We start from the raw sequence: 27,801 nt of genomic DNA, 5'->3' as shown, positions 1-27,801 counted from the left end.
TTTAAAGATTTATTTGTGTGATACAGCTGCAAATAAGTATTTGAACACCTAAGAAAACAAATGTTAATATTTGGTACAGTAGCCTTTGTTTGCAATAACAGAGGTCAAACGTTTCCTGTAGTTTTTCGCCACGTTTGCGCACACTGCAGTACGGAGTCGACCCATCAGTCAGGTTTCTGGGCTATCACAGAGAAATAGTGGGTTTGAGCTCCATCCAAAGGTTCTCCATTGGGTTGAGGTCTGGAGAACGGCTAGGCTATGCTAGAAACTTGTTATGCTTCTTATGGAGCCACTCCTTGGTTTTCCTGACTGTGTTCTTCGAGTCATTGTCATGTTGGAAGACCCAGGCACTATCAATGCTCTGACAGAAGGAAGGAGGTTTTTCCCCCCAAATCTCCCAGTTATCCCCTCTTAAATACAGTGCACTCGTCCTGTCCCACGCGCAGAAAAACACCCCCAAAGCATGGTGCTACCACCCCCATGCTTCACAGTAGGGATGGTGTTCTTGAGATAATACTCATTATTTTTCCTCCGAACACATTAGTGAAATAATGACCAAACAGTTCTATTTTACTCTCATCTCACCTTAAAAGTTACTCCCATGTCTTTTCTGCATCATCCAAATGGTCATAGGCAAACTTAAGTCATGTGCTGGTTTAAGCAGGAGAACCTTCTGTACCATGCATGATTTCAAACCATGGTGTCTAGTAGAGGCGTGCGAAATTTCTGATTCTTTGATTATTCGCGATTCGGCTATGGAAGATTCGAGAAGGATTCACAAACATCCAAATTCAGATTATTGAATTATACCAGGAATAGTGGAACTAAAACACAGTCAGCGCGGTCTTCGGGACGCAATGAGCAACGGACAGAGAATAAAATATCATCTTCAACTCATGCCGCTAGATAAAAAAACAAAAATGCCAGACTGCGGCCGACAGCCGCTACAAACGTACAGCCACAATAATGCTAAGGTAGATATCACATATATGTAGAGCAGGATGTGAAATGACAGACGATGGCGGCGTTAGAACATGTATAGAGAACCAGATGCGAAATTACAGACTTAATGGCGTTAGTAAACAGCTGCCATCTTAAAGCAGTATAGACTTCACTGGAAGGCTTTGTTGTAGTGAACCTAATTAACTTTTTATCTAAAATACTCCCAAATCGGCAAAATCTTGACTGAATCTATCTTTCAATGATGAAACTGTTTTAAACTTTCACAAGTCGAAAGTAGACAGAAGGGAAATTATGGAATAATGGGAGCAATTTTAAATGGTAAATGGTGTTATACTTATATAGCGCTTTTCCACCTTTGAAGGCGCTCAAAGCGCTTTACACTACATCGCCATCTACCTACTGGTGACGCAGCACAACTTTAACAATTTGATTCACAACATAAAATTAAATGTAGTTTAAAGCTGCTGATACAGAATGGGGACTTGAGTATTTTATTTACTGTTTTGAACTGTTAAGTTCATATTGAAGTAGTAGTTATGTTTAGCCTGAGAGGATTTTTGAACAATTTTGGAACTAATGTACGAAAAATTAAAAGCGGGGGAGGGGGGGGGGGGCATCAATAATCGATTAAAATCGAATTGTAGCCTCTGAATCGTATTCGAATTGTTTGGTTCCCCAAAGATTCCGACCTCTAGTGTCCAGTGTATTACCAACAGTAACCTTAAAAAAACGGTGGTCCCAGATCTTTTCAGATCAGCAGCTTAACCAAGCTGCCTGGCAATTGCTCCGTAGTTCCAGCCTTGTGGAGGTGAACAATTTTGTCTCTGGTGTCTTTGGAGAGCTCTTTGGTCTTAACCATGTTACAAATTTGAGTCTTACTGATTGTATGGGGTGGACAGGTGTCTTTATGCTACCATCGACCTCAAACAAGTGCATCTGATTCAGTATAATACATGGAGTGGAGGTGTCAGGGTCAGAATTCTAGCTGTTCAAATTAGGGCTGTCCCAAACGGCTAAATTTCTCCCGATTAGTCAGCAGGCTATTTTTACGATTAGTCGACTAATCCAATTGTTTTTTTGTTTTTTATTTTCAGCTAATTTAGCAATTAAATTTTTGTTGACTCTTATGAATTCACAAAAACATTGTGGAACACTTAAACTTGATTAAAGTACAAATAAGCACGTTGGTAAACAATAGTAAATCACAAATAAAAACAAGGTCAAATGCTGATAGCATTTACTAGTGCAAAAGAATGGAATGTAAACAGATTCAGAACACTGACTTTGCCTTTCCAACATGATTCAAAACAATTCTTAAAAAAATATCTAGCATTAATATTATAGTATAGCACTATATAAAATAGTATTATAATAATTTTTTATTGCCAATCAGATTTTTCATAAGGGGTGTCATTTTAAAGCTGTTATTAGTGTAGAATCTGAATTCTGAAGTATGTGTGATTAACTCCAGATATCGTTATTTATATGACGAACATGGCATGCTTTTATTTTGAAATGTTCACTGGAAATACGTTCGCTAAACCGCTAATCGTAAGCTTTACACTCTGCAAAAAAGCACTTTTCGTCATTGCGTGTGGTGTCAGTCATAATTTTTTTTTCAGTTTTTTGTTTGCATATCCTGTTAACCAGCGATTTTCCATGTTTGAAGTGTCACCTTTTCACCGCAAGTTTGGGTTTTGGAGAACACTGCCAATGTTTTATAGCAGGTTAAAGTAGGTTGTCTTTTTCCCCATTAGCCTCATTGTAGCAATACTAACATTTACAGATTTTGATATAGAATGTCTGAACTTTAAATTCTACGGCGTGTTGATGACCATTAAACATCTGTGAAAGGAACCGGAGTCTCATATGCCATCAACACGCACGCAGAAATGTGTGCACGCAGGCACGCGACAATAAAACGTAGCCGTGAAAATTACTACCCTCATTTATATTTACCGTGCATAAATGGACTCCTTGGATATCACGACAGGCTTAGCAACTTCAATAAAACATGTCTGTAGTTAGTTAGATGGACTTACGATCTGCCAGCTTGTTGTCTCTTGTCGTCTTCCAAAATTACAACTGGGTGACAGCGCTTTAAGTGTTCATTCAAAGCTCACGTGCAGCTTGGTATGCAAGCATGGCATTGAAGAGACCGGATGCAACAGTGTACCCTCCTTTGTTTCGTTGAAATAAGTCAATGTTTTGACCACTCTGGATCACTTTTTTGGCTTTCTGCCGCTTACATACCGAGCGTCCAACATTCTCAGCTTTCCACGCATATATATACATATATATATATATATATATATATATTTTTTTTAAACCCTTCATTAACTGTCAACGTGATGTTGTGCTCGTCAATGCATTTACGTCATCGATTACGTCGACTAATCGGGACAGCTCTAGTTCAAATAAGTATTTGCAGCTGTAATACACAAATTGTTAAAAAAATCATGCATTGTGATTTCTGGATTTTTCCTTTTAGATCATCTCTCACAGTGGACATGCACCTACGATGTAAATTTTAGACTCCTCCTTGATTTCTAAGTGGGAGAACTTGCAGAACTGCGGGGTGTTCAAATACTTATTTTCTTCACTGTATATGGCACCTTTTTTATTTAAAATAGCTTCTTATGTGCCTTTGCAGATTACTATCCTGCTGAAAGACGTAACCTCAATGACCAAGGAGAAGACTGCCAAGCTCATTCCAAACGCCATCCAGATCAGCACCGACAATGAGAAGGTCCGCTATTACATGCACAGAAACTTACTTTGTAATACTTAGTATTTTAAAAAAAAGCGTGCTGAATCGGCTCCATTAAATCCATTAATGTGTCCTTTTCTTCCTTCCTTCCTTTCCATTGAAATTCTCAGCACTTCTTCACTTCTTTCGGGGCACGGGATCGCAGCTTCATGATGATTTTCCGCTTGTGGCAGAACGCGCTGATGGACAAAGTGAGATAACAGCTAACAGATTAATGACTAAAAAATTGTCTTGTTACACGAGTCATTTTTTTTTCTATATACGTGCTTTCAGTCCTTGTCCCCCAAAGAATTGTGGCACATCGTGCACCAGTGTTACGGCACCGAGCTAGGCCTCACAAGCGAAGACGACGACTACGTCTCGCCAACCGCCGAACACATGAACGGCCTGCTGTGGGTGCCTTGAAACACGTTTCCCCTCACTTTTATAATTCAATAGATTAATTTCAACTGTTCCCTCTGTTTCACCAGGCCTGGGGAAGAGTCTGTGTCCGTCAGCGATCTTCTGGACCTCAGTTCGGTGTCACTTCCCTCCTCGGGCAGCTCCCCTCCGCCACTGGTGCCCTGCAGTCAGGCTAGCCCACCCTCAACGACCACCGGTGCGGTAGGCTTGTCCCCGCCATCCACGACCTGCTGCCTGCCCATCGAGGTGCCCTCCTCGTCGGGTCGCCGTCTTAGCTCGGATCCCTCGGAACCCAGCCCGCCCAACTCTCACGGCTCGGCGGCATCTGCCGCGCCCACCAACGTCTCCTCTGTGAGTAATTTTGCATAGCTTTATTCATGGCAGAAAACACTGTTTTCCGCCTCATATGAAAACTCAGTTGATACACTTTAAGCCAGGGGTCCCCAAACTACGGCCCTGGGCCAGGTTCGGCCCGCCTCCACATTTGGTCTGGCCCCCTGAATTTTTTTTTTTTTTTTTTTCCAATAGTGTTTATTTCCTGGCTTTTTTTCTGTGAAGAGCCCAGAGAGGGTTATTTGGTTATTATCTATTTAATTAATAGTGTTATTATTATATTATATTCAGGGGTGCACATCATTTTTTTGCCCAGGTTCTCAGAGGAGGACCTGGAGATGTGACTTGGTCCTCATTGAGCTTGAGAGCCGACCCGCCTGATGCGATAAAATTATGACAAGCTTTACTTAGAGCCAATTACCTTTAATTAATTATATAAACAATTAACGCTTGATTAACATCAACTGGCACAACAAAATTGCCATTACTTTGAAGTGAAATGTAAAGTAATAAACATAAAAGCACTAATTCAAAATAAAGGGCATTCATATGCGACTCTCACATTAACTCCAAGCCTTTGTAAAAGTAGGATGTCCTCCTCATAAGAGCTCATTGAATGTGCATGTTTAGCTTTGTGAAATGCGAGCAAAAACACGTTTGTCAGCGCATGGCGCTGTTCTACAATAACTTTATTCCGCCACTTGTCCATAGGGCGAGTGGGGTCCTGTCTGACATCGATAGTTTGATTAATTGCCACATGCTCTATTTTTTTCGTGCTTTTCAAAGTTTGGATGGCTAAAATTCTTTGACCCTACATAAAATGCGCTGCTCTTATTAGCGACATTGGGATTCTCACGGCAAATGTTGCACCACATTTCCGTGCGAGCATCATTTGCTTCTAGCCATGGTACCTCCTGCAGCCACTTTTCAGCAAAAGTCCTTTTTTCCAGTAGCTCCGGTGATGTCTCTGTTGTCTGTCTGTCTTTTGACGGGGGTGGGGGAACACGGAAATAATTACTCAGTGGGGCCCGCCTCTTTGACATTTTGAGAAGTGATTTTCTCGTGTCCGCCGCAAATACAGTGGTCAGTTAGGCCTGTCGCGATAACAAATATTAGTGTGCGATAATTATTCTCATAAATTATTGCGATATGCAATATTATTGTGCCCCCCCAATTTTTTTTCAACCAATTTACAATAACACAGTGAGAATACAGTATACATTCATAGATAAATTCAAAAATATTTTTTAAGAAATCACAACTAAAAACAATAGACCATGCCTCTTAAGTAAAAAAAGACAACAATGTTGATACCGCACAGCACCACAGAATAAATAAAATGTGTTAAAAAATTTAAAAAAAAAAAAAAGAGAAAAAAAAATTGCACTTAATAACTTAAGCATTTAGGCAAATGAAAACTTTTCCCCGTCATAGCTTCTGCAATGGTGTTCCATAGGGATGCAACGATACAGTTAAGTCACGGTTCGGTACGATTTTTGATACGGGGGTCACGATTTTCGATCCGATTCAATACATTTAATGCTCTGTAAAAAAAAAAAACAATTAAGTTTTTTGTTTCGGTTTTATTTTTTATTTATTTATTTATTTTTTTGCTAGCGAGCAAAAATTAAATTGCCATCATATAAACATGTATTTTAGTGCATAATATTTACTGTATGTGCTTACTTCTTACTGATCTGAAAAATGTTTGTACAAAAGAGCTGAGAACAATCTTTACTGTTTGTAAAGTGAGGCAAGGCACACTGTTGATTGCTACAGCTTTCTTAACAGCTAAGTTTACTACATGAGCAAGACATCCTATTTGTGGTCCGAATCCATCTGTGTCATGTACTGAAATAACAATATTTGCAACATTATCTATAGTCATTGGTATGGAATGATTTGGCCTTCTTAACTTCCATTCAGTCTTGACAGTTTAGAATTCATCGATGTAGTATATTGACTACGTAACCCATAATCACTCTGTGCTCCAATGGCATGGGACGTAGCACATCTAGTGTGCCATTTCATGATATCTAGTGTGCGCGCGCATAAAAAAGTTAACAAGCACCGCTGAAGTCACGTCTGCTCATTACTACACAACACCAGCATATGACACAGCGCTCTTAATTTCATTCAGCTGTTTATTGTCAAAGCGAGGTTGTTCGTAGCAGCCTCGTCGGTAACAATGTTTTGGCGGACTTGGTTGTAAATATCCGGCGTTGTGCCGAAAAACAGCCACCCGCGTGAAATGTCACTCCTGACGGGAGCGCCTACACGTCAACGACACCGGCGCGCTGTAGATGGTCAACAGTCACTCCGGAGCACTGATGCGGCCGGTATACGTTGAACAACAGGATATAATGGGCGCTAGTTTTTGCCGGACTTGGAATGAAGATGCATTTTGCGCAGTTGGTAACAAGGAATCCGAACTTTTAACAGCACGTCTGCCGCACGCGCGCACGCACGTGCACGCGAGGCGATAAGTCGCAGCGGAAAAATTACCGCCTTCATTTTTATATATCACGCGATAAATGGAATTATTGCATATTGCGACAGGCTTATGGTCAGCCATTGGTACGCAAAAGCGTATGGAAGCCGTTGAGGGCCAGCGCGTTTGTCTATGTCCGGTACGCATGCGGACCCATTATGTGCACCCCTGATTATATTATTTACTTTTGTTTTTGATTGTGGCTTTCTGAAAAACAATAATTTTTTTCATTTAGGCACTCCTGCAATCGTCACACTTTTTCTGTTACAAACTGACCCGGCTCCTCATCAGAGAAGGGAAAAGTTATGTGGCCCTCACAGGAAAAAGTTTGGGGACCCCTGCTTTAAAGAGCATACGACAGGAGAAAAAAAGTCTTAAATGGCATTATTATGCGAATTAGAATCATATTTTGAGACGATTCGACTATATACAACAATTTAGCAAAGCGCAGATGACGAGAAATTTGTCATTTAATCTGCCGGTTAGCCACGCCTACCATTATAGGTCTTTAGCGTCCCCAACAGGTGGATGACGTCAGCGGTAGACTGGGCTCATCGGTTTTACTATTCAGCCGATTGAGGGGGAATTATTCAGAACAAGGAAAACGCGACGAAGAGAGCCGCAAAATGTCATTGTTTCAGTCTCTCTACTCCAATATTTTTACACGATATTTTTTTTATCAGAGTATTTTTCCCCAATAGCTATATAAATGGCTTGAGAAAGACCAGTCAGCCCGTCGAGGGGGAACTATTCACAACGAGGAAAACGCGACGAAGAGAGCGGCAAAATGTCATTGTTTCTGTCTCTTTACTTCAATATTTTTACAGGATATTCTATTTATCCAAGTATTTTCCCCAATTGCTAAATAAATGGCATGGTCATGACAAATAACAGTCTTGTGCTAAATGGAATATGAAATAATAAGAAGGCATTTATTCAGGATGACATGGCAAAATTACTCCATAATGGTCAAAAATGTCGACTTCACCTTTACTGTCGCACCTCCCGAACGATATTTTATGACACCTAAATCGGACATATGTCATTTCCCTTCCCCGGCTTCGGAGAATGTAAACAAACCAAAAGGCGTGACAGCTAGCCGACATGCTAACCCGAACCGAGTGATGTTTCAAAGTCTTCGAAGCGGGAAATCGCACATAACTAGCCTGGATTTATTGACATGACGACTGGGTTGTCGATTGTCTTCGCGTATCGGCAAACCGCCCGGCGGAGAGCAATTTACAGTTCGTTCCCCGGAGGAGGTTGGCTGCAGTTGTTGTGCAGCTAACGTGCTGCCAATGTGCATGAGGACAGCTTTTTACATGCCTATCAATGATCAAACATAAGTAGTCCTTTATTTAAAGAAAGTTTGTAGTGTTTACTTTGTAATCGCTGTATTCGTATTTGACATGGTACAAAACAAGATGTTTACTCACTTCCTCGTAAGTCCAATGGTCCCACAGTAAATATCCACGGTGAATGGGAACCTTTTGAAACTCCAAAAAGGCGCATACGCCTCTCCCTCATACAGAATGATTTTTCTGCAGCCGTTCGGCTGGCTTGATGCGAAAAATAAACGAATTAATCCGCAAAATCAGCTGAATCCTTCGTCCTCATACACAACAGTACGCTGTATAGTGAAGAGGACGTCTTCTACCATACACGTCACAGCGCCCTCCTCCTCAATGCAAGACCGAAGCCGGAAGTCACTCATTTTCATGGCGCGGGATTCAAAAAACTAAATAAATATAGCGATCGCTTCCACACACATCCAAGCGGTCCATATCTTTCAGGAGCATAAAATACCGCGTGTATTATGAAATAAACATGCTTTTTCGTGTCACATGCACTTTAAGCTCTTTAGCTGTATGCCACTCCACATATAGGAAACATGAAATAATTTTCTTTATTACTTGTTTCCATTAGAGAAATGAAAAATAAAAAGGAATAGTTACTCGTTTTTTTTGTTTTGTTTGTTTTTTTGTTTTTTTTTAATGACACCACTTTTTTCTTTTTTTTTTTTTTTTTTAAATTATTAGTTTCTCTTTAAAATAACAAGTGTAAAATAGGAACTGTATTTTGTGGTGGTTGGTGTAACTGGTCCCTATCTGCTGATTTTGATGCATTTCCAGGTCACTTCCTGTTCATATTGGTTCACCTATTGATATGGAGGCGTTTCGGGGTCATTTTTTGTTCATATTGATTTTTGCTCACCTCATGTTGATTTGGAATCATTTCATCATTTCACTTTTTGTTCATATTGGGTCACTTCCTGTTAATTTGAGGTCATTTCAGGATGACTTTCTAATGATATCTGGTCATTTTCTATTGGTTTTGCGGCATTAAGGGGAAACCTCCTCTTGACATTGAGTCACTTGCGTTGGAAATCAATAGGATTGAATGGTTTTTGTGCCATTGAAATGAATAGCAAATGGGCTATTGGAAATGAATGGGAAATTTTGCTCATTATAAATTAATGGGTGTTTTTTTTGACAAAAACTTAATACAGCTTTTGTGCCCCCTAGCGTCCTGAATTTTTTTATTTGATATGATCAAATGATATGATTTGGATAAACAATCACTTAAAAAAACCTGTGTTTTTGGACAATCAGAAATTTCGAAGGTGTCAAACTAAAGAGCCTGTGCCACGCGAGAATTCTGGTCATTTCGGTGTTTGAACGGCGTCTGTCAGTCAAAACATTTCGGCTGGGCGGTATGCCGAAAAACGTAATTGGGGGGGGGAAAAAATAATAAAAAAATATAGATAGTAGCTTTTGCATTACATGCAAAGCTACAATCAATGAACTACGATCGCTTTCCAAACGTCCAGAGACATTATAATCAGTCTTGAGACAAAAAATTGAAAATCTTGCTCCAATGATCGATGCATCATGCGTGCGATTCCTAACCCTAGAAAAGACTGACCAAATTTTATTCTGATCAGTCCATGAATAACAGAGAAATAGTCATATTAGTGAGTATCCTCACCAAGAAAAACAACAACAAAGCGAGTGAGATTTTGAGCCCTCCCTTTGGGTGGTCTAAAAATTGACACAACTTTTAAAATCAAGCTAAAAAAAGGCAATTTCTGAAGAAATTGCGATGGTTGCTTTGCTGTGATGGTTGGTATACAGTGCTGGCCAGAAGTATTGGCACACCTGCAATTCCGTCAGATAATGCTCAATTTCTCCCAGAAAATGATTGCAATTACAAATGCTTTGGTAGCAATACCTTCGTATGTTTTGCTTGCAATAAAAAAACACAAAACAGAATGGGGTAAAAAGAAAAAATGAAATCATTATCATTTTACATAAAACTCCAACAATGGGCCGGACAAAAGTATTGGCACCCTCTGCCAAATACTTGGTAGCACAACCTTTAGACAAAATAACTGCGAACAACCACTTCCGGTATCCATCAATGAGTTTCTTACAATGCTCTGCTGGAATTTTAGACCATTCTTCTTTGGCCAACTGCTCTAGGTCTCTGAGATTTGAAGGGTGCCTTCTCCAAACTGCCATTTTCAGATCTCTCCAAAGGTGTTTTATTGGATTAAAGTATCAAGTCTCCAGTGCTTTCTCTCCAACCATTTTCTAGTGCTTTTTGAAGTGTGTTTTGGGTCATTGTCCTGCTGGATGACCCATGACCTCTAGGGGAGACCCAGCTTTCTCACACTGAGCCCTACATTATGCTGCAAAATTTGTTGGTAGTCTTCAGACTTCATAATGCCATGCACAGAGTCAAGCAGTCCAGTGCCAGAGGTAGCAAAGCAACCCCAAAACATCAGGGAACCTCCGCCATGTTTGACTGTGGGGACCATGTTCTTTTCTTTAAAGCAGGGGTGTCCAAACTTTTTGCAAAGGGGGCCAGATTTGGCGTGGTAAAAATGTGGGGGGCCGACCTTGGCTGACGTCCTTTACATAGAACAATATATCTAAGCAAAATTTAGCTAGTCATTCAGTGTGTCTCATTTGCTTTATTATTTTTTTTTTATGAATAATTTCAACAATCTCCCAACTAGCCTTTGTGGCGTTCTCTTTCGACTCTCAGGCTCTTGCGAAATACTACTGCTGTGAAATTAAACTAACTTCAAGTTGCTTCAATTTCTCACTGCGTATCTTTTAGAGCTGTCCCGACTAGTCGACATAGTCGACGTCATCGATGACGTAAATCCGTCGACGAGCACAACATCCCGTCGACGGTTAATGAAGGGTTAAAAATATATATGCGTGGAAAGTTAGAATGTCGGATGCTGTTTGCAAGCGGGGAAAGCGGCACAAAGCCAAAAAAAGCACACCAGAGTGTCCAAAACATTGACTTATTTCAAAGAAACAAAGGAGAGTACACTCTTCTGTCCTGTCTCTTCAATGCCAAGCTTGGCTGCACGTCGGCCGTGAATAAACACCTCAAGCGCCTTCACGCGGTTTGTAATTTTTTTTTCTTCATTTTTTGTACACCAGAGGGTGCTGTCGCCTTACTAAATAATAATGTTTCATTGACAATGGGCCTATAAGTGCTATTAGTATTGTTCTTAATGCTAATTGAAAGGTATATTTTATGGCATAGAAAATTATATAAGGTTAAAAGGTCATAAATATATACAGTATATACAGTGATTGCACTCAAGGGAGAGATTGTCAATGATAAGGTAATAAATTAAGGTAAAGGCAATTCATATAGGCAATTCATTGATATATAAATAAGGTTTAAAAGGAAAAAGGTGAAAAGTTTTTGTTAATTTCTAATTGTGTTGCTTTATTTGTGTGCACCGTAGCTCTTACAGTGTGTTTACATCAAGGATGGAATAAAAGTTGTAAACCATCAGTTTAAGAGACCATCTTTTCAATCGGGATGCTACACTAGTTAATTCTATTAGCATTTCAACTCATTGTTTATTTGTGATTTATTATTGTTATTTACGTGTTTATTTGTACTTTAATAAATAATTTGAGTGTTCCAATATGTTTTTGTGAATTGATAAGCGTCAACAAAAATTTCATTGCTAAATTAGTAAAAAAAAATATATATATATATATATATAAATTTTTTTATTATTATTAGATTAGTCGACTAATCGTAAAAATAGTCGGCTGACTAATCGGGAGAAAATTAGTCGTTTGGGACAGCCCTAGTATCTTTCCTTTAATCTTGTCGTACATGTCAGCGTGTCTTGTTTGGTAATATGGCCTCACATTGAAATCTTTAAAAACAGCAACTGTCTCTTTGCAAATGAGGCAAGACACAGTTGTTGCGTATTTTAGTGATGAAATAGTCCAATTTCCACCTATCCTTGAAGCGTCGGCCGTCACAACTTTCTTTTTTTTGTTGATTGTCGCCATTTTAGAAAATGGAAGTAATGGGTCACACGGAGTAATGTTGCTTAGCCCTTAAATACCTGCAACATGAAGCAATTATCAGAGAATCCCAAAATTTGAAAAATAAGGTCCTAATGAAACCTTTTTTTCAAATTTGTAAAACGAAATGTCAAAATGAATATGTGTAATAAGTGCTCTAATATCTATAACCCATGCTAAATCATGTTTTTTTCTCATGGAACCTGCAGATGCATGTGTTGACTTGCAACCATCAATTTTTTTTTCAAAAAGAAATGTCAAAATTCTAAATTAATCTCAAAATCATGATATTTTAGGTGTATCAAATGTGATACATTTGGCAGTAAAGGGTTAAAGTTCTGCTGCCTTTTAGTGGGTAAAGTGGGCCAGACGTTATTGATTTTATGACAGAGGCTGGGGGCCGGATGAAATTTGACCACGGGCCGCATTTGGCCCCAGGGCCGGACTTTGGACATGTCTGCTTTAAAGGCTTCGTTTTTTTCCCCCATAAACTCTTTGTTGATGCCTTTTCCCAAAAAGCTCTACTTTTGTCTCATCTGACCAGAGAACATTCTTCCAAAATGTTTTTGGCTTTCTCAGGTAAGTTTTGGCAAACTCCAGCCTGGCTTTTTTATGTCTCTGGGTCTTCCTGGGTACCCTACCATGGAGTCCCTTTTCATTCATACGCCGACGGAAAATATGGGTTGACACTGTTGTACCCTCAGACTGCGGGACAGCTTGAACTTGTTTGGATGTTAGTTGAGGTTCTTTATCCACCATCCGCACAATCTTTCGTTGAAATCCCTCGTCAATTTTTCCTTTCCGTCCACATCTTGGGAGGTTAGCCACAGTGCTATGGGTTTTACACTTATTGATGACACTGCGCACGGTAGACACAGGAACATTCAGGTCTTTGGAGATGGACTTGTAGCCTTGAGATTGCCCATGCTTCTTCACAATTTTGCTTCTCAAATTCTCAGACAGTTCTATGGTCTTCTTTCTTTTCTCCATGCGCAATGTGTTACCCACAAGGACACTTTAATGTATTTTAACTGCAAGTGTGATTTCGTTATTGCCACCACCTGTTATGTGCAACAGGTAAGTAACAGGTGCTGTTAATTACACAAATTAGAGAAGCATCACATGATTTTTCAAAGAGTGCCAAGTCTTTTATTCGGCCCATTTTTGGTGTTGTGTGTAAAATGATATTGATTTAATTTTTTTTTCAATTCTCTTTTGAGTTTTTTCATTGCAAGCAAAATAAATGAAGATATTGCTACCAAAGCATTTGTAATTGCAATTATTTTCTGGGAGAAATTGAGCATTATCTGACAGAATAGCAATACTTTTGGCCAGCAGTGTATATGTGTTTATTTTGAACGACCTTATGCATGCTAGAACTAAGAAATGTGTAAGCCATTGTTTTTGTTTCTTTTTTTATGTATGTATGTAAAAGTAAACAGCAAGACCAAAATAATCTGTTCAGAAATTTGCCTGCAAGCATCCACTGTGCTTTTGTATACATGTGAACTCACTCACCCTCATCGCAGTGTGGTGTCCCAACTACAACTCACATCCTCTTAAAAGTCATATGACGGTGGCCTGATTCCCTTTCCCATCAGAACCCAGAGGAGGGCGGGGACAGTCTGTCCGAGTCGGCCAATCACTTGGCGCCCCTGCCTAACACCAGCCTGGGAAATCTCTCCTCATTGGACATCACCAACGACGAGGACCTGCCGACCGACCCGAGCAACTCGTCCGACACACAGGAGGAGAGTGAGTGTTGCGTCATCATTCTTTATCACAACAATCAGAACTGTCCAAAAAAATATAAACATTATATCCTCACAATCTTCAGGTGAGGTGGAGTCGTTCTGCGCCGACCTGAACGGGCGGCTGCATGTCAACGCTGCCGTGAGAATGAGCGTGGACAAGCTTCACGACCTGCTCTTCTCTGCTGACACACACTTTATTCAGCACCTCTTCTCGCAGCGGCACTTTACTGGTACAAACACACAAATAAATCCAGGGCAAAACATCAACAGTTGCTGAATACATTTGCTGAATATGATTCTTTTGGCCTTTAGTTCCAGATTTTGTTCTCAGAAAGAGGGCAACAATTTATTATGTTATGAGACTTACCTCAAGTATTTTGAGAAGCCACAGTAATAGAGCGGTAGGTGGGTCTTACTTTTCTATATGGAAGGGCTCCCGGTGCAGGGCCTCCTCTTCGTGTGGGCTGTTGAGTGCGGGGGTTGGAGGGTGGAGGGATTCTCCTGCTCCCGCCTCCTCTCTCTTTTCTACCTGGGCATAAACCTTGGGCCTCGCCGTGGTGTCGCCCACTCCGGGTGGGGATCCTTTCCTGCTCTGTGCTTAGTGAGCCGTGGGGGTCCCTCGGTGTGCTGTGTCGGTTTGAGGATTGTGGCGGTGGCTGGGGTTCCGGCTAGGCAGGCTGTGGTGGGAATGAGCGTGGATGGTTGTGATGCATCGCTTCATCCATTCCATGAGGGCTGGTTAATGGAGCGGATGGTCCGGGGGACCGTCTTGGGTACCGGGGGATGACAGTGGCCCCTTTGCTGGAGCTGCGGGAGGAGGGTGGGCTGTGCTTGGCACCCCCCTCCTGATTGCCTGGGTCGGCCCCCGCGCAGCATTTCCACTTCTCTGCAGGACTATCTGACTGGGTGCAATTAGAAACACTCAGATTGTTGGTCCCAGGATTAGCGATCAGGTAGCATAGAATAGGATGTGAACATATCCACAGGTAATTGACACAACACACTACTACTGGATTCCTTGCATGTGCCGATTACCGGTTACAAGGTTTACCGTGGTATGAAAACGTCACGGTGCCAGGATTAGCGATCAGGTAGCATAGAATAGGATGTGAACATATCCACACTTACAAGTGATTGACATAACACATTACATACTAGGTTCCCCACCTCACTAGACATGTGCCGATTACCGGTTTCAAGGTATACCGTGGTATGAAAATCACTGTTTAAAAACCGCAAAAAAATTCCATCATACCATCCCTACGGTGTTGGCTATTTTTTATGTCCCAAACTGCAGGGAGAAATCCCTCGCTTTCAGCTGCAAGGCTTAACCCTCCCCCATAGGTTGTTGCTCATTGTCATTGAGTCAGCTGTGCTACACAATGGCTGGAGGAGGTGAAACTCCTGAACTTTTTCCCCCAATCTAAGAAAACGAAATCGCTGGTATGGGAATAATTCAGCTACAGAAAAGTTAGACGGCCGTGGTTTATAGGAGGAGGGCCAAACGATATGTAAAACATGTTTGCGGAGGGTGGCTGCCGGGGAGGCAATACTACCTCCAATATGATTTAGCGTTTGTACAAAATTAAAGGTTAGTAAACACTCCAGCGTGTTTAGTTTGTCTAGCGGTGGTAAATCGTGGTGTTTTTTTCTCTCTGGTAACTGTGTTGAGAAAGAGTATGTGTGTATAATGTAAACACAATACGAGTCATACTTTTACTTTTGAGTCATACATGCTTTTTATGGAAAATAATTCCATTATTTTTGTTCTGATGGTAATAATGTTGAGCTGTTGCTGTAAGATTAGGTTCACCTAAAGAACTGCATTTATTTTAATTTTATTAAGAATATTTTAGTTATTATTATTATTTTTTTTTTTTTTTTTTTACTTAAAATTATACTAATATTCCAATTTGGTAATATGTTTTGAAAAATAGAAATCCTCACTCTCACTCTCAAAGTATATTACACATTACATTTTAGAGCTGTAATAGCAATACTGTGAAACCGTGATATTTTTGCTTAATGTTATCATACCGTCAGAATCTCATAATGGCACATGCCTACACCTCACGTTGCTGAATTGTGTACGCGTCACCCCGCCTAATCTCGTCTCCCTTTGACTCACCTTCCCACTTCTTTCTCCCCGGTTATCGAGCCCCCACATGGTGTCCACTAGTAATTATAATTAGCTAATGGTAGCACCAATATGTTCATAGGCGTGTAATGTATGTGTTGTTGTTGTTGTTGCTGGTTCTTCTCCTCTTCCGTCTGCTTCCTTCCTTTCTGTCCCCTCGTAACCCCTTCCTATTCGCTTCTTTTTCCTAATTAAAACATCATGACTAAACACAATGGGCGTATATCAAACTATTTCATACGATAAAACTGTTCAGACCATAAGGACACTATTATGATAGTTTTTTTTATTGAAATAAAAAAGTAATGAATGTGTAAGATGTGTACATTTTAGGGGAGGCAATTTCCCCATAATTTTGTCAGAGAAATTAGAGATTTTTTAGGGAACCCATTGAAAAATTAAATCTAATTCAACAACAGTATTTCTTGTTTGAGAAGTAAAAAAAATCACCTAAATTTCCAGTTCTAACTTTGATATAAATTTTAAATGCATGAGATGTTTGACTGACGAGCATGTCACGCGATATTAACCTCCCTCCGTTGCCACTTGTTTAGTGTTCTTTCAAATGAGGACAACATGAGTGAATTTGGCCAGTAGGCAACATTGTGTCACACTAATTGGCGACTGTTTTCTTTATGGAGAGCGACCCCGTTTTTTTTCGCCCCTGGAGGCCCTCCTCCGTCTTTCGTTCCAAAACGTGATTTTTCTGCAACATCTCGCTGTCCAATTCTTTCAGACCTCACAGTGGGTGAGTGGCAGCGAGACGGCAGCAGCGGGACTACCAGCCGTGTGCTCAGCTACACCATCGCACTCAACAACCCTCTCGGACCTAAGACCGCCCCCGTGGTGGAGACACAGGTGACTATAAGTCTGCCAATCTTTGCTATGTTAATTAGGAGTGTGACAATGTATCGAGAAGGTGATATATTGTGGGGCAAATAAGTATTTAGTCAACCACTAATTGTGCAAGTTCTCCCACTTGAAAATATTAGAGAGGCGTTAATTGTCAACATAGGTAAACCTCAACCATGAGAGACAGAATGTGGGAAATAAAAACCAGAAAATCACATTGTTTGATTTTTAAAGAATATATTTGCAAATCATGGTGGAAAATAAGTATTTGGTCAATACCAAAAGTTCATTTCAATACTTAATGTACCCTTTGTTGGCAATAACGGAGGCCAAACCTTTTCTGTAACTCTTCACAAGCTTTTCACACACTGTTGCTGGTATTTTGGCCCATTCCTCCATGCAGATCTCCTCTAGAGCAGTGATGTTTTGGGGTTGTCGTTGGGCAACACGGACTTTCAACTCCCTCCACAGTTTTTCTATGGGGTTGAGATCTGGAGACAGGCTAGGCCACTCCAGGACCTTTGAAATGCGTCTTGCGAAGCCACTCCTTTGTTGCCCCGGCTGTGTGTTTGGGATCATTGCCATGCTGAAAGACCCAGCCAAGTCTCATCTTCAATGCCCTTGCTGATGCAAGGGGATTTTCACTCAAAATCTCTCGATACATGGCCCCATTCATTCTTTCCTTTACACAGATCAGTCGCCCTGGTCCCTTTGCAGAAAAACAGCCCCAAAGCATGATGTTTCCACCCCCATGCTTCACAGTGGGTATGGTGTTCTTCGGATGCAATTTAGTATTCTTTCTCCTCCAAACACAGGAACCTGTGTTTCTACTAAAAAGTTCTATTTTGGTTTCATCTGACAACAACACATTCCCCCAGTCCTCTTCTGGATCATCCAAATGCTCTCTAGCGAAGGGCAGACGGGCCTGGACGTGTACTGGCTTCAGCAGGGGGATACGTCTGGCAGTGCAGGTTTTGAGTCCCTGGTGGCGCATTGTGTTACTGATAGTAGCCTTTGTTACTGTGGTCCCAACTCTCTGTAGGTCATTCACTAGTTCCCCCCGTGTGGTTCTGGGATTTTTGCTCACCGTTCTTGTTATCATTTTGACGCCACAGGGTGAGATCTTGCATAGAGCCCCAGATCGAGGGAGATTATCAGTGGTGTTGTATGTCTTCCGTTTTCTAATAATTGCTCCCACAGTTTATTTCTTTGCACCAAGTGTTTTACGTATTCCCAGCCTGGTGCAGGTCTACAATTTTGTCTCTGGTGTCCTTCGACAGCTCTTTGGTCTTGGCCATAGTGGAATTTGGAGTGTGACTGACTGAGGTTGTGGAAAGGTGTCTTTTATACCGATAATGAGTTAAAACAGGTGCCATTAATACAGCTAACAAGTGGAGCCTCGTTAGACCTCGTTAGAAGAAGTTAGACCTCTTTGACAGCCAGAAATCTTGCTTGTTTATAGGTGACCAAATATTTATTTTTCACCATGATTTGCAAATAAATTCTTTAAAAATCAAATAATGTGATTTTCTGTTTTTTTTTCTCCACATTCTGTCTCTCATGGTTGAGGTTTACCCATGTTGACAATTACAGGCCTCTCTAATCTTTTTAAGTAGGAAAACTTGCACAATTGGTGGTTGACTCAATACTTATTTGCCCCACTGTAAGTCTGAATTTTGCGGGCGTTTGGAACAGATTAGGGCATTTTCATGGAAAATGCGTCACTTACGGAATTTTCAGTTTAAGATACTACTTCTAGAACCAGTTAATTAACCATGTAATTTTGTACCAGTGTATCGTTTTTTTTTTTTTTTTTTTTTTTTTTTTTTTTTTTTTTAAAGGGTCACTGTTTAAAACAAAAAAGAATGGGTTGCAACCAAAATCTTTCCATCAGAATAGTGTCTACGTTAGCTCACTCGCTACCATTGACGGCGCCAAACATCCAATTCTTTTTGACTAGATAGGACGTCTAGCGCAGTCAATGGCACTGGAAATACAGCCTTCACAACCAGTCTTTAAGTGGGCATTTACAGGTTACTTCCTTGTTGATTTTGAGTCACTTCCTATTCATTTTAGGACATTATAGAGTCACTTCCTTTTCAGTAAGCCAAAATCAACATGTGGTGAAATTTGCTTTTGCTTTTAATTGGAATGAGTTTATCACTCGTAGACATCCAATTTGGATTTGGATTGGATTTGGATGGATTGGACGTCTATGGCAGTCAGTGGCAGCCAATACCGAGGCAATGAGTTCACTTTGGGGCATTAATGTCATTTCCTGTTGATTTTTGGTCACTTCTTTTTCCTTTTTGGGCTTTTACAGGTCACTTCCTATTCATTTTGGGACATTCTTGAGTCACTTCCTTTTCAGTGACCCAAAATCAATCGGAAGTGACCTTAAAATGCCCCAAAAGGAAAGGGAAGTGACCAAAAATCAACAGGAAATGACGTGAAATGCCCCAAAATAAACTCATGTCCAATCAGTTTGAAGTGGGAGGGATGGCAGCAATTGAACTTTGTTTATTGGTTGCCACCCTCCCAGTTCAAATGGATTGGACCTCTACTAGTGATAAACCCATTCCAAACCACAGCAGAAAGATTTAAATTAGCTTTTTTGTATTTAGTTGTTGTTTTGTAGAACAACCTAGAACGACCTCCTGACCCGTGTATCGACAATTGTTGTATCGCAATATACTGAGATCGGTATCGTAAGTAGTGCTGCAAGGAATAATCGATTAACTTGAGTAGTTTGATTAGAAAAAAGATTCAAATTAAATTTTGCTGCTTCGAGAATTTGTTTAAGTGGTGTTGTTATGGTTTGTTTTGAAAGTGTTTGCATTTAGTTTTATTGATTTGGGTGGATACACTGCCCTCTAGTGGCAACAAGGAATATAACTCTTTTCACATGGCTGAATGCAGCTGCTCCCTGTTAAGACTAACATAAGCCAAGTTTTTGTTTGAGCTTATGTTTTTTAATGCATTCTTAATTTAGTTTATTGAAATATTTAGTCGATTTTTTTATTTTTTTATGGGAATATGGATTTTAACCATTTAAGAGCAATGTGAAATAGACGTTAGCAATTTATAGCATTTAAGCTAGCGGACTTTTGCTATGTAAATTAGCCAATAGTTCTTTTTGTTGTACTTAGATTCTTATTTATTATTTTTTTTATACCGTTTGAGGCTCAGCTCAGGTATTTTATTTTTTTATGTTCCTTATCCGATTACTCGATTATTCGAACTAGTTCATATATTAATCGACTACTAAAATAATCGATACCTGCAGTCCTCATCGTAATCCTTGTATCGCAAACCGTAACGTATCATGAGCTCCCCAGAGGTTCCTACGACTAATGTCATTCATTTTCCCAACTGACTCGCCTTACCCTGAGTATTGATTTGTTCTCATCCTCTTTCTAGACACTGCACAAGAACAGCGCTCAGGGTGAATGCTATGTGGTGGACTCGGAGGTGATCACGTCGGGCATTCCATACCAAGACTACTTCTACACCGTGCATAGATACTGCCTCACTGCCATCAACAAGAACAAGAGCCGCCTCAGGTGCCTTTGTTTTGTTGTTTTGGTCATGCTGTTTTGATTAAAGCAGCTTGTAAGTGTGGCCAGAGAGGGGGGTGCTGGGGGTTCGAACGCACCTGGGTTTAGAGTCCCAGTTTGCGGGCATTAAACGAGAGTGGTTTGGTGGGGGGAGGGTCAAATAGAAAGGTAAGATGATGCGTGGAGATGTAATATAGTGTTTAAGTGTTAAAATATCGTTAATATGTGGCGGAACGCACTAAAGTGACTTGAAGTTCCGCTCTGAGACCCCCAATTTAGCCAACTTTCAAAATTGTCCGATATCCAATTTTCTGGGGGAAGAAAAACTTTGAACAGGAGGGCAAAAAAGAAAAATGTTTTTCAAACAGCAAAACCCTATCTGGAAGTGAGAGCACGCGAGAGCAGAATTACAGACTTTGATGAGATACTATCGCATACTTACTTTGTTTCGATCCAAAAACTCCATGTAGCATGTATCACCAAGTGTCAAGACACAGCTGTGAATGGCCACTAGAGCCTGGAATCTTTGGGCACCTAACGATTCGATTACGATTACGATTTAGAGGCTCCGATTCGATTATAAAACGATTATTGATGCACCCCCCCTCCTTTTTTTATTTATTTATTTTTTATTTATTTATTTATTTTTTGAAATGTTTTGTACATTAGTTCCAAAATTGTTCAAAAATACTCTCAGGCTAAACCAAACCACTATTTCAGTATCAAGTTAACAATAGCAGGAAAAAAAATATACAAAAATAACAGTAAATAAAAAACTGAAGTCCCCCATTCTGTATCAGCAGCTTTAAACTACATTCAATTAATTTAATGTTGTGAATCAACCGTTAAAGTTGTTAAAATTGCTCCCGTTATTCCATCATTTCCCTTTTGTCTGCTTTCGACATGTGAAAGTTTTAAAACTATTTTAAAGATGGATTCAAGTCAATATTTTACCGATTTAGGAGTATTTTAGATAAAAAGTTAATTAGGTTCGCTTGGAAGGTTCGCTACAACAGTCTTGCAGGGAAGTGTACTGCTTTAAGATGGCGGCCGTCTACTAAAGCCCACATCTAGCTTTTTGTAGATGTGCTGCTAACACTACCAAATCTATATTGCAACTAGTCCTATATAAATGATATCTACCGTAACATTATGTGGATGTACTTTGTAGCAGCTTTTCGGCAGCAGTCAGGTATGTTGTTGTGTTTTTTTATCTCGTGGCATGAGTTGAGCTAGAGCCGTGAGTTGAGCATTGGCATTACCCGAGGGGCCAGGTAATGAGAAGCATGATGTTTAGCTACTGTCGCTCCGTTCCTCATTGTCCCGAAGACCGCGCGGCGCGCTGAGTGTGTTGTACTTCCGCTGTACTTGGCATATTTCAATAATCGGAATTTGGATGTTTGTGAATCGTTCTCGAATCTTCCACGGCCGAATCGCGAATAATCTAAGAATTGGAAATTTTGCACACCTCTAATGGCCACTGCTGGATTTTTGAGGGATTTTATGGGTGAAACATGGTAATAAAACAAGGGTCGCGATGCAGAAATCGCAGACATCAAGGAGTGGTCGAGATTTTCTTTTTCATATATTTACGTATTTAAACGTTTTTTTTTTTTCTTCCAATTTTTCCTTGTTTGGATCGATTATTTATCATCTAACATCGGAGAAAATGCCACTGTAACAAAAAAAATACAATTAAGCGATAGTTATGAGGTAGATATCTGTGACTTTTTTACAGACGCCATTTTTTCTGTGTGACGTAATTTGTTTATAAGTTTAAAATATGTTAGTGAATATTTTTTTAAAGTTTTTTTTTTTTTTTTTTTTTTTTTTTTTTTTGCGAAATACGAGACGTCAATGAATGATTCTAAGCTAAAAACGACAGACATTTTGAATAATAGATATCGTTAATTACCTTTGTTTTATGGCTGGGTTGAAACAAAAGCGGTTGCGTGACGTCCGTAAACGGGGGTTTTTAGGGTAAAACGGACAAATTAAAAATAGTTCGGGGGCTTGCTGTGCCATGAATCTGCTATGGCAGCATATAGACATATTGTTCTATCAAACGCAATAGTTGTTTTGGCTTAAAATGCAGCAGTTTCTTTTAAAGAGGAGTGCAAGAGCAGAAACAGCTTTTTCAGTCTTGTCTGTGTTTTCCGCCATATACTGGTTTGCCAGTTTTCTGGAGAGACCCGCGAGTAATTGTCCACCATTAGGCAACATTAAAGACATGCAAAATCGGACAAAACCAGCCCAAGACTTCAAAGGGTTAACAGTTTCTCTACTGCTCTCGCCCCAGAGTTTCCTCCGACATTTGCTATAGGAAGCAACCATGGAGTTTGGTCAAAACTCTGATTGAGAAGAACACATGGAGCGGTATCGAGGAGTACTACCGCCACATGGGTAAGGGATAATATGAGTATTTCTCTATTTGAAGCAGGAACAACCCTGTTTTTTTAAAAGCATCACATTTCTTTTCCATTCAAACAACAGAAAGCGAGGTGTGCAAATTAGAAACGCTGCTTCAGTCCGAGGTGACCGTGGTGTCGGCAGGAGACGGCACCAGCGCTGCCGAGGCCGCTAAGACACCGACGGCCTTGCGACGACGCAAGCGCACCTGCTCACGCCGCCAAGGGGACCGCGAGCGGGACGGAGGGGCCGCCAACGAGCGCGGAGATAGGAGTATCGGGGAGGAGCGAGAGCGCAGGGACGCCGGTCAGTGTGGTAATTTATTTTTACTGAATTTTGAAATTCTTTTTAAAGTTTTTTTTAAGTGTTGTTTTTTTTTTCCAAAAGGTGCTCAGTACATGAAGCTGGGAGAGCGTGCACGTGGTGCAGCGCAGAACAGCGTCTCTACTATCCTACTCATCGTCAGTTTCATGTAAGTATCAGAAAGGATTGAGTACGCTAATTTTTGGAGTTATGAATTAATTTTCCACACTAAATAGAGGCCTTAAGAGATCAAAGCCATCTAAGAACACTCCCAGGAAAAAAGTTCAACTGTGTAAACTTGTGCCAAAATCAGTCCAGCCGTTTCGGAGTCTATAGGGAACAAACACACGCAGACACTACACACACAGACAGTTCCATTTATATACAGGTAGTCCCCGGGTTACAACGTACCCGACTTACGTGATTTCGACTTTTTATAAATGTTGACTTTTTTGGTATTGTGATGCATGCTTTTATTTTGGCGCAGGGAGGGTAGAGCAGGTAGTACTTCCGCACACGAGTAAAGGAACATCTACACGCGAAGAACGTAATCGCGTACACAAAGAAGAGTGCACGTACACACGAAGAACTTAATTGCGTACACAAAGAAGAGTGCACGTACACACAAAGAACGTAATTGCGCACACACAAGGAAGAGTGTACACACAAGGAAGAGCCATTTGCTCCCACGAAGAAGGGGAGAGAGCTGCAAGCCTGCGCGCCCATTTATTGCTTGTGAAGCAACCACAGAAGCAACACCTTTTGTACTGTTTATTGTGTTTTCAATTGTGGTCTAATACTTGGAGAGAGTTCATGTGATTGTTTTTGATGATGTGTGGATGCTAACTGATAAATGCTAAATGTTTGTGTGGAATGTTATCGCTGTATCAGCAGCTAGTTATGAATGCCAATTTGAGTTGCTGTTATTGAAGATGAAACTGATTTAATTCAGTTTTTATTTTAGTTTCATTCTGTAATAGCTGATGTCATGTCAGCAAACCACACGGACGTCTGACATCGTCATTTCGGAGTTTAGCTCGCTGGCTAGCAAGGATTTAGCTCCAACGTCTTGGCGAGGACAGTAAAATGACGTATGTTTCTGGATGGTTATTTTGAGATATAAGGGTTATTTAGGAGTGCTTAAAGGGTTAATTCTGTCTCGCGTGGAAATTCTGGTTACGTCACCAGCGTAGGAACGGAATTCATTCGTAATCCGGGGAGTACCTGTAAAAGTATAGATTAGGGATGTCTCGATCCGTTCATGTGATCACGCCATTTTTCCAGAGCATCAGAATCGGGTGAAAGGGATCGTTTTTAATTCAAGAAATATATTTGTTTTTCTGCTTCATGCTTGCCACTGCCTGTCACCCTCCCTCCTGCTAAGCAGTGCGGCCAAACTGTCCAGTTTCCGTTTGGTACTTAAAGTAATGATGATTGACAGGTTTATAGCTTTGATCTTGCTATAGAAGCTTAGTAGCTCTACGATCAAAGGCACTAATGTGTCAATCATCGTTAAACTTGCATACGTGTGCTGTGGCAACTCATTGTGTAAGTGAGAGACTGTTCTCAGCAGCGTGAGTGGGTTTGAGTGGACTCGCTCAATGAAGCATTTAATAAAGGCAAACATTTTTCTACTTTATTATTGCTTTAAAAATAATTAAAATATGAAGGCGGCACGGTGGGGGACAGTAACATGTTTAGAACTTTTTATCCAGGATGGGGACTTAGTATTGTCAGATTCTCAAAATAATGGTGACTCTGACTTGGGTGCAAAAATGTGCGATCGGGACATCCCTAGTATAGATAAAATTCAAGTAACTCATTCACTGTTATTACTGTTAATGACTGCCCAACCCATTTTAAATGGGAGACCATTCACAGCCCTCCCAGCTTAAACGGATTAACGTCTATTGTCGTCATTTGCAGCCAATAAGCGGAAATGTAATAACTCTAGATTAGTACATATTGTCGTATATCATTTTTTACTCCTTCTACTTTAAATTGAAGAGACGCAATTCATCAGAAAATATACAAATGAATATCACAACTAGCATTTTTAGCTCTTGTGCGTACTAACAGCCTCATGAGTTTCTCCCTTTGTCTCTCCTCGGGCTCCACTTTGTGTGTAGGATCTGTATCAGGTACGGAATAAAGGATTTTTACTTCCTCAAGCCACGCTTTGTTACAGGAAACGTCTTACTGAAATAATTGGACTCATTGTGCAATTAAACCCAAACGTACTCAATTTTCCTGTAAGGAAGTTCCACTGTGATGTGAGTGAACACTGAAATGTTTGTGGGCCACTTCCTTGTGCAGATTGTTTCTCACCATGTAAATACACCAAAAACCCTGCTTTCATTGGCATTTACTGTAAACATTGACAGCTGCTAGCAATTTTAAGCTAACGTGTGTGTATTTCTTACCAGTCTGGTGGTGCTGGTGGCGCTCAACATGCTGCTATTCTACAAACTGTATTCTCTGGAGCGGGCCGCACACACACTGGAGACGTGGCACTCGTTTTCAGTGGCAGACAGGTGAGAGTGATCTTTTTGTGGCGTGAATCATCAATCTAATTGATAGGTTAAACAATCAACCAATGGAAACGCAAAGCATCGATTGACATTGTCATCTGTAAGATATTTATTTACCGTATTTTTCAGACTACAAGTCGTTTTTTTCCCCCATAGTTTGGCTTGGGGTGTGACTTATACTCTGGAGCAATTTATGTGTGAAATTATTAACACATTATTTTATCATTTCACGTGTTATTTTCACACTAAACTGCAAAAGGGCGCTCAAAGCCTGTTTTTCAACAATGGCGGTAACTTGTAAAAACAACTGAGAAAGGCTGGACAAAATGGCACCGAAAACCAAATCATATGTATTGAACTATGCAGTCGAAAACTGTAATCGAGCAGCAGAATGAAAGTTTGGAGTTGGCAAGAAATGCGGAAGTTGGTCTTACTGAAATGAAGAAAACAAAAAATAGCTTATCGTTAATGGAGTGATGCTGTCGGTTTAATAAACTTGTTAGCATATTCTTTATGCCATAGTTTACAGATTAAGTTTACGATTATTTTAGTAGTCGATTAATCGATGAACTAGGAACAAGTAATCGGATAAGGAACAAAAAAAAATTAAGATAGCTGAGCTGAGCCTCAAACGGTAGAAAAAAAATAGATATATGAGGATCGAAGTACAACAAAGGAACAATTGACTAACTTACATAGCAAAGGTCCGTTAGCCTAAATGCTATAAAATGATAACTTTTTTTTTTCTTACAATGCTCTTAACAAATGGCTCAAACACATATTCCCACAAAAAAGGGTAAATATACCTATAAACGGAATTACGAGTGCATTAAAACATTAGCTCAAACAAAAACTTAGCTTATGTTGGTCTTAACAGGGAGCAGCTGGATTTAGCCATGTGGAATGAGTTATGTCATATTCACTGTCGCCACTAGAGGGCAGTGTATCCACTCAAATCAATAAAACTAAATGCAAACATTTAAAACAAACCATTACAACGCCACTTTAATTAAAGGAATACTTGAATCTTTTTTTCTAATCAAATTACTTGAGTTAATCAATTAATCGTTGCATCACTACTATAGTTACCTAAACTCTTAAAGGGGACGTTTAAAATTTTTGACATTAGGCTTAATCTTAGAAACAAATTAAAAAACTTAGATTCCATGCAGTTATTTGGTAGTGTCATAGCTCTGGAGTGGCTAAGCTAGCACAAGTCAGTGGTGCCTGCTTGGCATACCAATGAAAAACAACATATGCATGAATGAGAATCACTGATGACCCATGCAATCAATAGTGTTGGCGATGTTTTCAGAATAATTGTTGTATAAACAGCAACCTTTGTAATCCAGCAGCTCTGCAGGGCACAGGCTGTCTGGTCAAGCTGGGCGGACTGATATCACATTGGTTTTTTCACCGATATACGTATACTGTATATATACAGTGCTGCTCGAAAGTTTGTGAACCCCACAGCGATGGTCAGATTTTTTGTAAAAAAAACTAAAATAACCTTATTAAATGTTAAGTTATACCCAAATCCACAATACTGACATTCCAAATAATGGACTGAAACAAAAGAAATAGTTATATTGTCATTCTTTATTTAACAAAAGTGGTTGATTTAAGAAAAACTCAGATATCATGTGTGCAAAAGTATGTGAACCCCTTCAGTTAATAGGATATTGCGCCTCCTTTTGCAGAGATTACCTCAACCAAACGGTGTCTGTAGTGACTAATCAGCCTCTCACATCTACTTTGGGGGATTTTTGCCCATTCTTCCTTGCAGAACGCAGTCAGTTGAGAGAGGTTTGATGGGCGTCTGGCATGAACTGCTCGCTTCAGGTCCCGCCACAGCATTTCAATGGGATTTAGGTCAGGACTTTGACTGGGCCAGTCCAGAACACGAATCTTCTTCTTTTTCAGCCATTCCTTGGTTGTATTGCTG

General features: G+C 40.2%; 1 protein-coding gene across 2 annotated transcripts in view; it reads left to right on the top strand.

Annotated features, from left to right (window-relative positions):
- Positions 1 to 27,801, top strand: part of LOC130914791 (protein Aster-A-like) — a 62,361-nt gene that overhangs the window by 25,018 nt on the left and 9,542 nt on the right. Inside the window, exons 7-18 of one of the 2 annotated variants that reach the window (XR_009062997.1) lie at positions 3,617 to 3,712; positions 3,844 to 3,924; positions 4,007 to 4,125; positions 4,204 to 4,486; positions 13,915 to 14,068; positions 14,151 to 14,297; positions 16,941 to 17,062; positions 20,477 to 20,619; positions 22,913 to 23,016; positions 23,107 to 23,328; positions 23,410 to 25,598; positions 25,752 to 25,859. Coding sequence is in view for 1 of the 2 variants with exons in the window: in XM_057834299.1 (XP_057690282.1) it covers positions 3,617 to 3,712; positions 3,844 to 3,924; positions 4,007 to 4,125; positions 4,204 to 4,486; positions 13,915 to 14,068; positions 14,151 to 14,297; positions 16,941 to 17,062; positions 20,477 to 20,619; positions 22,913 to 23,016; positions 23,107 to 23,328; positions 23,410 to 23,494; positions 25,752 to 25,859 (1,664 nt within the window). In the remaining variant the exon portion in view is untranslated. Of the gene's footprint in view, positions 1 to 3,616; positions 3,713 to 3,843; positions 3,925 to 4,006; positions 4,126 to 4,203; positions 4,487 to 13,914; positions 14,069 to 14,150; positions 14,298 to 16,940; positions 17,063 to 20,476; positions 20,620 to 22,912; positions 23,017 to 23,106; positions 23,329 to 23,409; positions 25,599 to 25,751; positions 25,860 to 27,801 lie in introns of those variants that run through there. The other variant, XM_057834299.1, reaches the window with a different exon arrangement.

Source organism: Corythoichthys intestinalis, chromosome 4, assembly GCF_030265065.1.
Source record: "Corythoichthys intestinalis isolate RoL2023-P3 chromosome 4, ASM3026506v1, whole genome shotgun sequence".
Lineage (NCBI taxonomy): Eukaryota > Metazoa > Chordata > Actinopteri > Syngnathiformes > Syngnathidae > Corythoichthys > Corythoichthys intestinalis.
This window is presented reverse-complemented; position numbering and strand designations above follow the sequence as displayed.